The sequence below is a fragment of the Hyaloscypha bicolor genome, assembly GCF_002865645.1.
Source record: "Hyaloscypha bicolor E unplaced genomic scaffold K444scaffold_57, whole genome shotgun sequence".
NCBI classification, from domain to species: Eukaryota; Fungi; Ascomycota; class Leotiomycetes; order Helotiales; family Hyaloscyphaceae; genus Hyaloscypha; species Hyaloscypha bicolor.
In genome coordinates, this window is record NW_020194559.1 from 268,044 (window position 1) to 281,853 (window position 13,810).

The window sequence follows — 13,810 nt, forward strand, 5'->3', positions numbered from 1 at the left end:
GAAAATGATTGAATTCAAGAAGGAAACTCATGTTGGATCTCAATTTAAATGCAAGCCATGTGCTTTCATAGTCTTTGTATACTGCGAAGTTGGCCTTGGGGAGGATGGTTTCTGCTGTAGCCGTGGGAAAAGGGGTTCAACAAAGGAGTTCTCAAAACACTTTATAGCTCGATGTTGGATCTTGCTCCCTCCAATCTATTTAGCTGATTGCTATCTTCCGTTACACAGCATTACCACCAGTTTCGCTTGGATGGCCGAATCACGTTTTCAGACACCAAGCGCGCGGTGTTGCAGGGTCTGAGCTGTCTATATAATGAGTCGTCCCCATCGCTGAAGTCCGGCAAACTCCCGTCTCGGTCGGTGCCGTGACTCTACCTAATTCTTATTGCAGAGATTGGTTCGGTTCTCAAAAGGTGTTCTCCCATAATTCTCCTGCTTTCTTGCAAAACTCCTTGCAATGATTCTGGCAGCTAACCTAGACTGATTTCCAATCTCGCGCTAGATTGCGTTCGTTGCATTACCGATACTGCTTTTTTGGGGTATCTTTAACAATTTGATCTTTGCTCCAGATTTTTTTGGTCCTTCAGGGCTGATCATCCAAGTTGCCAAGGTGCTAACTTCGGATTGCCAGCACCAGACAAACCACTAACAAGTACATCAGAGCTCCGAACGGCCACTCTCCTTTCGAATCTTTTACGACCCGTTTACTTGTAAGGAGTTGCAATGGCATCTGACAAGCATCCTTCGATGCAAGCTCCGACTTCCAGCAGAGGAAATCCCCCGAAAAAGTCAAAGACCTCGGGGTCAAGGGACAAGAAGAGTACCCCAAAAGACAGGAAGCGCGTCCCAAAGGGCGAGAACGAAACGGACAAAGGTCATTGGAAGTCAGCAGATGCTGAACCTGGACCGGAAGGAGAGGCAAGCCAAGAAAAGGAAATCCGTTGGGTGTTGAAGCTGACATCAACATACAGGATCCTCCAATTAACGATGGAAATTAAAGGTCGCCATCTCAACTCCGTAGCTCATCAGTAGATGCGACATTGCAACTGGAGTTACTTTTGATAGATGATTTTGTTATTTTTCACCAAGAGCGTGGCTCAAGGAGGCTAATTTGGCGAAGGGTCGAAAGAGGGATGGGGTGCTTTTCTTAGCCCCCACGCAGAATCTCCCTTCCAACAACTCTTTGCATGGACTAAGAACGGAATATGGAAGAAGCAGACCTTGAGAACCATTCTTTGGGTGATATATCTAAGATTTGAAACTTTTCATCAAGATCATCTTGCTTCTTTCGCCAGTGTCAAGTTTTGCTGAGCCATTCCCCGCAGTGCTTCCTAGGTAAGTGTTGTCGCTGTGTCACGGCCGAGCCGTGACTCAACATCTTTGTGTGCACTAAATTTGTAGTGCTTACCTAAATGAGCTACTCGGCGGTGATGCAATATCTAAGATGCCTTTGCGCTGCAATTGCAGTGCTTCCTAGGGTAAGCATTGTCGCTCTGTCACTGGCCGAGCCGTGACTCAACACCTTTGTGTGCACTGAACTTGCATTGCTTTCCTAAATGAGAGCTACTCGGCGGTGATGCAATATCTAGGACGCCTTTTTTTGCGCTGCAATTGCAGTGCTCTCATCACTGATGCCTACTGTTAGCCGAGGCAAGATCCAATACCTTTGCTTTGTCTACGCTAGAGTTGCCGTGCAACCCAACTAAAGTAAAGTATTATATGACATCTGACACATTCAGCTCCGAGATTCAGACACCGAAGGTTGAAGCCGAAACTAGAAGGAAATCATAACCTCCTCCTGCAATGCAGCTTCTACACCGGTTTTATGATCTCTACAGGCAGCTTGTGCTGGTTTGTGAAAAAAGAAAGGATAGCGCGGCTTCACTTGATTGTTATGAATAAGTGGTGAGCGTTTGAGTCTGAAAGAGTCCTTGTTTTGTTTGCCTTGAGTAGTTGCCTGATAGCGGCCTGTAGCTGGCTGTGAGTCATTGAGAGAATGCGGAGCTGCAACAAGAACGATATGCTACTTATTGACATTATGGGTTTCTTGTATTGATATTAACGAAATAGAGAGAATTTAAAATGCTCTGTTGGTATCAGGTTTGGATACCTTGTCCTACTCGAGACTGAGAAAATGCTTGCGGAGATTTGTCTTAACCGTATGACCTAGGCTCCACAATAACCCCCTTTTCTGCAATAATTCTCTCGTTTCCATGTCTACATTCTGTAAACCGATTCCTCTTTATCGTCACCCGTTATCCCGGCAGATACAAGGTCGCAGAGAAAGAAGCTTGTTATCTCGTAGTTGCCTCGTTGTAAGTCCTTTACCTCTTGGTCGCTTGGTTTCCTCGAGGGTTGGAGTGCAGTACATACCTCGTGCTTCACTTCTATATTAATGAAGGGGATGCAGCAAGGCTCGAATATTGAGAACAGATATAGAGGATAAATAGATCGTGTTGATAGAAACCGAGGATCTGACTTGACCCTTTGAGGCCGGTGACGCCGATTAAGAGGCAGTTAAGAAGGCAATGCAAAGCCAATTGAGCCAAGTATCACGCGGTTTCTGAGAAGGATACAAAGAATTAAATGAAGTCTCGACTTAGAAGGGTTATAGAAAGGATATTTGAAAGCGAAGCCCGAACTTAAACATATGCGCAGTAAAAAGGGGAACAACGACAAGTGTGTGATGCGGATAAAGAGATTCGGGATGGTATCTCCTCCTTGAGAAACAAAGTTTGTTAATGTCGACTTTAAAGAGCATGAACACTTCTTCTGGCCTACTTACCTGTTCGGGTTGCCGTGCGAAAGTGTTGGCGTTCATGCTCAGCCGAGAAGGTAGCTTGTAGCATCCCTGTCGTAAGCACTAAGAGCTTCCAGCAGAGGATATCGCGGCAATGGAAAAAAAGATCTAGGCTACCATTCCGAAGGATTCTCGAGCGGGACTCATTGTAGTGCTTCCTTATAGTTGCGAGTTTGGTGTAGCCGCGGGGAGAAAGGGGTTGGGGTAGCGAGTGAAGCCTCAAGCGGCATCTCTCACAACACCCACACTGAACCCAGCCCTGGTATATTGTTCGTAGAGTATAGTGATATCTTTCACTGGCTTCGAAGCTGTTACTCTTGGCTGGGCCGTGTCGTGGTTTCCGGTTCGAATGAGGAGATTTGGCGCCGCTACTCAAGTTGGTGAAGCCGGTACGTTGCGCACGGAGTCTTCTTGTGAAAAGCTGGATTTTGGAATGGAACCGGGTAAACTGTCGATTTGCAAACATTTAATGTCCCTCAACATTCCACAATACCAACACGGGTAGTTTTAGGGGTAATTTGCTTCTCTTGTTGACGTGAGATGAGAGACTCAACTTCCAAAGAAAACTTCGCAATTCGATATGGTCTGCTGAAATTGTCTCTCCACAGCCCTCATATGTAGATGAAGTAGGCTTCGGCCTAGTACAAAACTTGCAGGTGCCTCGCTCTTCAAGGAAACTATCTGTCTTGTTGGGTATGGTCTGCGAAGGGGTTCTTCCCGGCGGTGAGGTCGTTCCGAACTTCCGAATAGCAGAACCAGAATGGTGTCGTACTGCTTTAGCCTGCTAATGAGAACTTTAATTCGAGTCGGTGTCGAGGTAAAGGATTGGGAATAGCGGTTTCGAAAGCTGGTGGATGTTGCTGGCAGCAAATGGTGAAGCCTAGAGAATTGACTAGCATCCATCGCGTTGCGAACTTGCATGCGAGAGCGGGCAGTTGTTTTGGTCTCGGTTGGCCACGCAATATGTTGTGGCGTTCGCCATGTCGACAGAGTCGATGTTCTTAAAGCCAGGCAAACCTAGCCTGGGCAGAGCAGGGCGAGAAGCGGAAGCAAGCGAGACAGAATTCCATGTGTTCTTGCGTATAGCGAAAGTCCATTGGCGTCAATGAAGAGAATATGTTATTGGGTAGTCGAGATGTTCGTGCATCGAGAGGCTTCCCCGGGTCTAGGTGGAGATGGGCGAGCATCGCTGGCTCGATCCCCGGGATATCTGAGATATGACGGCAAAGTGGTATTCGACAATGAGCCGACAACGCTCGAAGTGTTGATACTCTTGCACATCTTGGTATGCCTTCCATCGACCATCACTTCCTATCCAGCTAGATGATGCTAACTCTTGCTGACAGATGTGATTCGAGAGGTATGTTGCCTAGGAGTGCGCGGTGCATGGTCGAACTCAGGAGATAGCCGTGTGGGTTCAGATGGCTCGTCGACCGATACGGCAGCTGAGAGAGGAAACAGCGTTAGCTGAGGATGTTAAAGAGACAACAGCAGCGAGGGGAGCCAACTTTCAATGGGTAGTGAAGCTAGGAACGAGAGTTTGCGAGAAGACCTGTAGGCGAAGAAGTATTGAATCTACTCTTCGAGGGTCATCTTATGTCAGGGCAACGAGTATCCAGTCGTGTTTATTTGCAGGACGGTATGAGAATGAACGGTGTCTGGAGAAGTGTACCATTGCAAGCACAAGGCTTCTGGCAGAGTTTGGGAGGTTTGGCCTGTGCATCCGATAGTTCCCCTGACGCAATTTCCTCGTTCGGGTGTCACAGCAGCTTCGGACATCTCGTATTGCATAAACGGAATCGATCAGGGGCGAAGAATTAGACGAGCCTTCTTGTATCTGTCGCTGGAGCGGGGAGCCACAGCGGGCTCCAAATAAAATCCCGATGCTTACCCAGTGAGGTCGAGAGACAAGGTATGTCAGCCGGTAGAATTTTCTGCTGTTGACGTGCTTCTCGCGGCCGGCGCAAGCTAGGTTCAGACACTTTCGATGACAGCGACATAAAGCGATGCGGAGAAAATCGTAGAGATTTGCTCGAGCTACGGAGCTGGCGACCGGTACCCACTTTGGAAGCCACTTGTCAACTGGTGAGTTCACCCTGAGTGGTCCAAGTCGCCTCGTTGTTCAATCCATAGTGGTCGTGGATTCTGGAGGGATCCCTTAGCATCGATGGCAAGGTTCCAATCTTACCCCAGCGCGATCTGACGTGGTATATAACAGGTTTTATAATTCAAGTGGTGATCTTCCTGAGCAAAAGAAACCCTAACACACCATTTGTTTGCCTCAAGCCACAACTGGTTGCTGAGATTCTGAGATGTGATATCGAGGCGGTGATGTCAATGAGAGCGCGATCTCTTCGTCCGGATGTCAGATCTCAAGATCTAGGGAAGTGAGAATACCCAGTCAGGACCCAGGCCACTAAGCAACAGAAGGCGGGCCGGTACGAGGGGGCTCACACCCCCCTTTTCAGCTTCGCTTCCGATGACTCGTCCACTGATGGAGCACATGGCCCCGAAGAATCCGCTCGGAAAAAAGACAGGGCCTTCGCTTACAACCCTCTCGGACTATCTTCCGGAAGAATTTGGAACCGCATTTCTCGTTGACGGGCGCTGCATCATCCCTAACGACATGCCATCAAGACCCAACTGCAGAACGCGAATACCGCCGATAGGAATTATCGAACGAATCATAATTTGCATCATGCACAGGCACATAACCAGAGCACAACTCAGTCGGAATCGCCGTCAAGGTGGCTGTCGAGCCCAGCCGTGCCAACATTCCTCTACATCGACCTTCCAACAACTGCCACGATCGAGGCTTTGAAGACAAAAGAAAGTTTGGCCGTGGGGTAGGAAGCAGACCTATTGAAGCAATAGTTGACCCGTTAGCTTCAGTTTGGAAGCGTCAATTCTGATTTGAAGAGGTTGTGGCTGGTTTTGTGCCCAAGAGGTGGGGGAATCCCGATTGAAGACACCCCGCTTCCCTTCGAGCCTAAATGGTGTCACAACTGGCTGCAGCAAGGTCTGAATATAAAGCTAGGTGGGTTTCCACCATGGAGGACTGGGAAAGAGGATTTAACATCTGCCGCAAGACCGAAAGCCGGAGCCGAGCTACGGCGGAGGCACCTGCCAAAGTGGGCGGTTAGTGTCAAATCCGGTTGGGCTGACAATTCTTTCAAAGCATCTGTTTCTAATTCATTGTTCAACCAAGTGTTAGATGCTTTGAACGACATGTGCCAATATGCCATGCTCAGAATCTCATCAGAAAGTTATTCTGCGATAGTTGTTAAGGACCCTTATCGGAAGAGCTGGGCGTGTGGCTGTGATCACCAATCCTCTGCCATGTTCACATGCATGCGGCGCGGCCCAAAGTTGGATCAGCGCTGGCAACACAGCAGCCTCCTTTCGCCCAATGAAGGAAAAGAGCAAGAAATGAGATCACACGTCGCACGATATCTCTATAGGCAGGTTATATAGATGGTGCTTTGTGATTTGCCCCCTCTTTGAACCGCTTGGGAAATGAGCAAACTTCTGCAACTATTTTTTTAATCTATTCCTTGCCTCAATGAACTTGGCAAGTAGGCCATGCGAAGAAATATATGCATCCTTTGGAGTTTGGTAACGACTTTTACGTGTTGGAATGACAGCGTTCATCACGTACTTACGTCCGCCCCCACCACCCCACTCGAGGTGTATTATCGTTGAAGCATTTGCGCATCGGATGAAGAAAGCGAAGAAAAACCAAATTTAGTCATAAAGACGCGAACAGTTTCTCAACAGTGAAAGCCTGGAAATTGCTTGACATGGGGGCTTGTCAGTGCCAATCCTCCTTCATGACTACTTGGAAGTGCTGCTTCAAAGTTGAAGAATATTTAGGTGATAAAATGAGAGCAAGGATTGAAAGGTTGGGTGCAGGGCAATTCTCTCTTTTATGGGGCGTGGCACAGCAGGTGTGAGGCTCAGTTCCAAGCCTGCATCAGCAGGCATCTGGAACGGTCACCCGCTTCGAGGTGATTGCCGAGATGAAATGCGCGTAATTGGAATCTCAATCTATCTCTGTTGTCACAACGCCTCGATCTCCAGCTCCCAGATCAAGATCTCAAGCTGGGTCACATTGCAGCTTCTGTGGGGCTGCGACGTCCTCTCCACCAATCTGTTCGAAGCACCACCTGCTGGGAAGCTTGGTAAGATGCTGAGCGTACAGGGGCCCCTCAGGGGCCATGCCGCATCTGAACACAGCGTTCACAGTATCTCCAACGGAAGAGCTTCACGATACTTGGATTCCGCCATTCTCTAGGCAGAGTGCAAGGCAGACTGCGTATAATCATGGGAAGGATGCATTTGGGACTTTGGCGATGGTCGGAGGACGCTGTGCCAATGAATTTGCGGAGTCGCGCTTTGCCCCTCTCTCCAATCCGCTTCCGGCCAGTGGACGACGATTTTTTGTTCTTCCGCAGGGTCAGGACCGCCTCCAATCACGCATTCTAGGCCCTTCGACCGCAGAGATTTGCTGCCGAGTTGGCAACTTCTCCAAGCTCTCGAACGCTGCTCTGATACTAGTCCTCCCCTCCCAAATCCTACGCCACGAGCGAGCTCGCGAACCTGGACTGGCATTTACTCCGCGAGCCAAGTCAAACTGCATTCGTGGCCCAACCGAAACTGCTTCTTTCGACGAAGGCTCCAGAACGTGATTCAGCTGCTCTTTACTCCAAAATTGTCCAGTCCTCGCGTGCCCTTTCATGCACGTCCTCAAGGTCAGTCCTTGACGATCACAGTGCCATACACACATCACTGACGAGAGCAGCAAAGCTCCCAACACCAACGTTCCCCCGTCAATCCTCTACAACGCGTCGACTTGCGATCAGAAGGCCAGTGATGGAATCTGAGAGGAAATCATCGAAACGATCCCATACTTCTGGTTCGAAAAAAGGAGGATCCAGAAAGCCGAAGAAGACGGGATCGAGGGACAAGAAGACCTCTTCCACGGGAAACATGGGCGGTTCGGAGAATAAGACGGAAAGCGGAAAAGGCCTCCAGCAACCTGCGGATGTCAATCCTGGACCTGAGGGAGATGTGAGCCAAAGAATTCGGATATACGATTCGCTCAGCTAACATCACGGCAGGACCCTTCCGTTGAGGAAGATTCATTGAGGGGAACCTCCACAAGCGCGTAAAGCATATTAGAGGTGGCATTAGCGCTGAGAACAACGAGTATCAGTAGACTGGGGATTACATACATCATTTTACCAATCCAAGGAGTGTGGCTGGATAAAAGGCAATCTGAATTTGAACTGAGCTCGAGCTCTCTATTGCTGTAGTCTTGGGGTAAACTGGCTGGTATCATGCAATGCAATTTGAATAATGAGTATTTCTTTATATGTTGGTAGATAAAAGTCAAGAAAAATATCAATAGAGGAGTCAACTTGAGACCAATCTTCCACTTGCGTAACCCAATGCCGATGTTCGAGAAATCGGGGAAAGTTAAGCCTTGTGCGACCATCCATCTCGTGGCCCAATGGTGTTTTCAGAGCCACTCCCGCAGCGCTCTAAAGCCTGTGCTGTCTATATAAATGAGCCTTCCCCATCGCTGAAGTCCTGGCATGCTTCCGGCTCGTCCCGTTCCGCTCGTGACCCACAATAGCTAGCCTCTTTGGTCGAAAACTCCCCGACGTCCAACTCAATCGGCTCTGAATTTGGAGTGAAAATAGATTCGCAGCCTTGTAGTAGAGTAGATGTGTAATAGGAGGATCAATACTAGCGTAAGGATTCTAATTCGCTCGCATCTCGTGATGGTGTGCGGGCCGCTGCCCTGGGTCTTGGTAACACCAGGATAAGGCAGACAATTGGAGCCTCTTCAGTTGGGCAGCAAAGTTGTTCGCTTCCAAAGGGGTAGTGTCTTCGAGATGGACCCCTTTTGGAGAGCAAAGAGCTCGCTCTTGCTGGTTCTATCATGGCGCCTGTCGCCGCTGATGTTGTCGGTGCCTTGGCAAAGATCGTCCGCAAGCTCAAAGAGCTGCGGACAGCTGCGACAAAGAGATGTAATGTTGCTGACGAGAACAGAGCAGAGCAAGGTATACCTCTTGAAGATATGGACGAGTCTGGGATGAGAAACCGGCTTGCTTCTGGCCAAGCGTCGGGAAGCGCGAACGATAACCCGGATAGTCCTTCGACTACGAGTGGCGAAAGCGGAACAATGACACCAGGAAACGGTGAGAACTCAGAGAGTCAAGGTACGGACGCTGCTCATGAAGTGCAACATGCAAGGTAGCTGACATAGGGAAACCTACAAAGTTTCTTTCGTCAAGACAACTTGGCGACGACTTTCTGGTGGATTCGGCACCGGCTGGGTCTTTTGGAAGAGTGCAGAAGAGCAAAAACGAATTAAAAGAGAGCGAGGACACGATAGGTTCTTGCGAGAGAAGAGTGAGTTGACCTCGGCGCCATTATAAGGGCAAGACCCAAGCTGACGAGACTGTGCGGTAGTCGACGAGTACCCTGACGGATTTTCGAGGCTTGCTGCCTTCGTCAATAGCGATAATGACTTCGCTATGATACGTAGCTTCAGCTACTGCCACACTCGCTTGCTCCTTCAGCTACAAGTCGAAGTAACTGAGCTGGAGAAGGCACTCTTCACACTCGACAAGAAGGATGAGGCGAATCCAGCGATGAAATATCGCAGAGTGTCGACAAAACATAAGGAGAACTCGGACACCGAACACACGAAACTAATGAGCGAGCTTAAAACTAAGCTCAAGGAATACGGTGAGCTTTTAGCATAATGTCTGGTCCAACATAAGTAGCGTGAAGCATTGACGTGCGGGGTAGATGAAACTGTCCAGAAATTTGTGTTCCTGAAATCCCTAGGTCCACCTCCAGAACGTAACCATTACTCTTACTTCAATTGGATTTGGAGAAATAAGCCACTCAGCAAGGGGTACTACGACTACATATACCATGCGTCAGACTTTGTGTCGCTCTCAGGAAGCCGCTCAAGCTACTTTGAAGAACTCATCCGCCGTCATATAACTTGGTGGCGAGGCTCTCCAATCAGGGTAAGTAGTCAACTTGAGCAGTAAGAGAGATAGGCATGGACTTAAAGGTGGAAAAGGTGCTGACCTACTCTTTCCCAGAAGTGGATCAAAATCAAGGAGGAGGAGATGCCCACCTTGGACCAAAGTGTCTCTTATTATTCCCCTTCGAGGCTTGGGGGAGTTGTTCAGGTGCTTATGGTATCCACGATCATGGGGGTCCTCCTAATCCCGGTGTATCTCCTGTTTCTGGTCCCAATGTCGCATCTAATGATGGCCATCACATCAACAGCATTCATCTTCCTCTTTGCAATCATCATGACGGTTGTAGCTGAAGGTAGGATATACGAGATATTCGTTGGCACAGCCACGTAGGTGCTTGAGGTCTTACTTGACGTGCAGTGCTGATGAAGCATAGGTACGCGGCGATATTGATTATGTTTTTAGGCAATATTTCGCAAGCTTCTCTCGGCAGTAGACCAAATTGAGGATCGAGAGCCGACAGAGACGAAGGGGCTGGAGTAGGGGATCGGATGGAGAGTATCGGTGACCTTGAGTTTGAAGTTTTAAAGGTTTGGTGTTGTGGGACAGAGGAGTGCGAGTTCGGAGGTACCCAACTGACCGCTATTTTTGGCGGTTCGAGCTTGGCGTCCTTGGGATAGGCGGATAGGCGGTTTCTATTCTGGTTATGAAGATAAATTTGGTCAGGGCGGGATAGCATTTGCGTCGTTGTGCTCTTGCTTGTCGTTATTGAGAGAGGAGGGAATGGATGGGTGGAAGTTAAGGTTTGAAGTCCCAAGCCTCGTTACACCGAGAAAAGTTTAGCGCGCCCGACTTTCACGTGATTAAAAGCACTCCTTTTCAACAAACAATACATCTCCTAGTTTGTTTCTTTTCATAATGGAAGGATGGAATTAAGCTATAAAATAAAAATTCGCTACCTGGAAAATATCAAAGTCATCCTTGATCGTCCTGCTGCTGTTGTGGAAGAGTCTGGGAGTCTGAACTAGGGGCATGCATTCTCCACTTCAGCGTAGTAAATGCTTGTGGGGGAAGTAAATTAAAGTAAACGGAAGTAGTGAGTGAAAGAAATTTGATCAACATTTAACTATGCTACCTAGTGAATGTGTGCTCTTCTTCCTCCCCTACAAAACTATCAAAAAGACCACCAGCAAAGTCAACTCCTTTCTCATATCGCTACAAGGGTATTGGTTCACTGGCGAGCGGCGCCTGGGCCGCTCTAAGCCCCTGAAATTTAGCGACTCTATCAATCCCTCACGAGACATGAGCCTTAAACCTTCAGCACCACCATTCTGAACATGGCAAGTAATTTTCAAGACTTGCAATCGAATTGCCTACATCCAATCCATTTCGGCATACTAAATCTGGATCGGAGACTCGACGGCTTTGTGTCCACTGGCTGCCTCTGAATCTCTTAAAGCAAAATATCATGAAGGTTAAACTAGAAAGGAGACGCTTAAAGGATTGGTATGAATGTCACCAACCATCCGGCATATTACAAACATCCCTGACAAATGAAAGAGTTGTCCTTGGCGGTTGGAATTTCCCCCATCAAACAAACTATTGGGTCTCAGGTACAACGATGTTTCCGAGCCTTGGGAGCATCTAGAAGCTTAGCTGTCTTCGCACCACTGGGTGCTTTGAAATAGCAAGGCCAAAAACGTGTGCCTGGTTTCAAAGAAATCAACTGCTTGATCTATTGGAGATGTTTCAGCTCCGTTGATCTGGTATCCTCGAGCCCGATCTCGCAGATGCTGAGGAGTCTCGCACATCTACCAGTCTATCTGCCAGCCAGAATTGCAAACCTTTACCACCTTCTATGGTTGTTTCTGCATCCTATCGTAGTGATAAGTACTTCTCGCAATCCAACTTCCAAGTGTATAAAATGGCGCAGAACTTCGTGTGGCGCGATTGACCTCTCTCAAAACAGTTCACAACTCAGCAATATTCCCTGGAGTAATCTTTCCAACCCTCCTAAATTATAATTACTTTTGAACAATAGAGGGATTGCTATTCCAGAAATGTATGCCGTTGCAGTGGCCAGGGTAGTTTCGCGAGATGGGATGAGGGGGAAGCAAAGCGAAACAGCTCGACATTTCTCGTTCCTTTCATCTATTGCAGCCGAAATTAGTTGAGGAGATAGCGTTGGAAGACTCACTCATAATTCGGAGGCTCTGTAATCTTGTTAACTCTTGAGGGGTCTGTCCTAGTCGTTGTAGAGCCACCACTTTCGAAGTAATGCACAACTTTGCCGAAAGCAGGATGGGATTGAACTAGCCCGTAACGTTGATCGTGTACAGTTTGCCATGTGCAAAATCGATTAAACGGTCCCATAAGCCCATGGGATTTTGTTTCCAATCCCTGCTATTGTGGTGCTCTGGTGTTCTGATGTTAAGTGATTATTATCCAGAAAAGTCCGCCCTTTCCAATCATGACCATGCTTAGCTCGCCAATTTCTAGTTTCGAATTGACGCCAGGTAGGTGCCAGTAGCTGCTGGTATCGGAATTGGATGCGTCTGGAGTCCATTGGATTGTTTTATTTTGCTGGGGCAAGAAACGATTTGTTCATTCGAAGTCGTAAGGCGGCAGAGACAAGTCTACATCCTTCGTCGATGGCGGTACCTGGGCGCAGAAACAGCATTAGCTGAGCAGGTCAAAGACAACTGCAATGAGGGAAATCAACCTTTCATTAGCTCTGAAGATAGCATCGAGATAGTGAGAGACCATTCGTAGGCCAGTGAGTGTTGACTCGGCTATTGAGATTTCTCTTCTTCCGTGAGAAGAGAGTATCCAGATTTCTTCTTTTACAGTATTGTACGTAGATGGTAGATTGTTCAGAGAACGTATGGCGTGCCAAATTCAGTGATATTGGTCAAGGTTTGTAGCGAGTTCACTTGTGGTTTCCATGGGGAGATTTCGTGGGCCTCCAGAGTCCTCCTTCCACCATGTAGCTCCTGCCAAATGACGAACTGACTTCAAATCCCTCGTCTGCTGTTTTGTATCTTGTTGTGAGTGTCGAGGATTGTTGGATGATGAGTTGCGAAAATAGAAGTGCCAAGTTAACTGCGATGGCTTTGCATCGATTGGTCCGTGGTCCAGTAATCGGACGACAGAGTAATAGGCCTCGCATAGTGTAGTTGTAGGAGCTGTTTAGAGAACTAGCAAGTATATTCGCGCATATGATGGAGAGTACTGAAGAGATGAAGGGACTTTTCTCGACTTGGCCGGAGGTGGAAAAGCCCGCCATAAAGTTGAAGCGACGAGAGTACCACTGGACGGTTGGTAGGTCCTAGGTGACTTGTTTGCGTAGATTCCAATGCTAGTTCGAGGGTCTTTAGTCCTGTCGATGTTATAGTGGTATTGGACTCTTGACTTTTGTCTCCGTAGTGGCTTCAAGGATTCAGAGCCTGCTCAGTGAAGGCCAAGCGCGCGTTGAGGTCCGAAAGGTTGATAAGGTCTGCGTCCATCCTCGCACAGCCACCATGTCTCTGATGTAAAGCCACGTGTGCGTTTGTATATTGAATTTCGCCAAGCGTTCTCGAGGTATTCCATAGCCTTGTTCGGGCTGCAAATTCTGTTCGTCGCGCTTGTAGGCCATACCTAGCTCCCATATCAGGTTTCTCCCTCGGATGAAAATTAAGGATGCGAATGGCTGGCCAACAGCAGTAGGGTTAGCTCATATAATCAGCTCAAGGGAGAGGTGAGGCATACTGTTTCCTTTTGACGAAGGGCTCCCTCCATCTTTCCCTTGGGTAAGAGCGCTCACCAATTGCTATCATCCGGACTTCCCTAGGCAGGGACAGCCCTTCTTCTTGTGCTCGGGGGGCAAAGGCACGAACAGATATAGGGTAGATCCACGTTCGGGTGCTTCAAGTTCTCTCGGCCGAGTTTTTTCCTTGACAGTTGGGGACGCAGTTGAAGAAGAGACACTGAAGACACATGGCTACACCAGGGCACTGTCTGG

General features: G+C 48.3%; 3 protein-coding genes across 3 annotated transcripts; 2 read left to right on the top strand and 1 right to left on the bottom strand.

Moving 5' to 3' along the window:
• Window positions 1-2,187: 2,187 nt before the first annotated feature.
• K444DRAFT_382667 (uncharacterized protein) lies at window positions 2,188-3,533 on the bottom strand. The gene is made up of 3 exons (XM_024872356.1): window positions 2,786-3,533; window positions 2,374-2,720; window positions 2,188-2,322 (listed from the first exon to the last, which is right to left on the bottom strand). The coding sequence occupies exons 1-2, from the start codon at window positions 3,264-3,266 to the stop codon at window positions 2,518-2,520; spliced, it is 684 nt and encodes a 227-aa protein (XP_024737787.1). The 5' UTR covers window positions 3,267-3,533; the 3' UTR covers window positions 2,188-2,322; window positions 2,374-2,517.
• Window positions 3,534-6,733: 3,200 nt separating this feature from the next.
• Window positions 6,734-7,668, top strand: K444DRAFT_612159 (uncharacterized protein). The gene has a single exon (XM_024880077.1). The coding sequence runs from the start codon at window positions 7,018-7,020 to the stop codon at window positions 7,486-7,488; it is 471 nt and encodes a 156-aa protein (XP_024737788.1). The 5' UTR covers window positions 6,734-7,017; the 3' UTR covers window positions 7,489-7,668.
• A 1,067-nt stretch (window positions 7,669-8,735) lies between these two features.
• K444DRAFT_662871 (uncharacterized protein) lies at window positions 8,736-10,572 on the top strand. The gene is made up of 6 exons (XM_024886759.1): window positions 8,736-9,027; window positions 9,089-9,220; window positions 9,281-9,559; window positions 9,623-9,849; window positions 9,928-10,196; window positions 10,244-10,572. Exons 1-6 carry the CDS (start codon window positions 8,748-8,750, stop codon window positions 10,311-10,313), a joined length of 1,257 nt encoding a protein of 418 aa, XP_024737789.1. The 5' UTR covers window positions 8,736-8,747; the 3' UTR covers window positions 10,314-10,572.
• The last annotated feature ends 3,238 nt before the right edge of the window (window positions 10,573-13,810 follow it).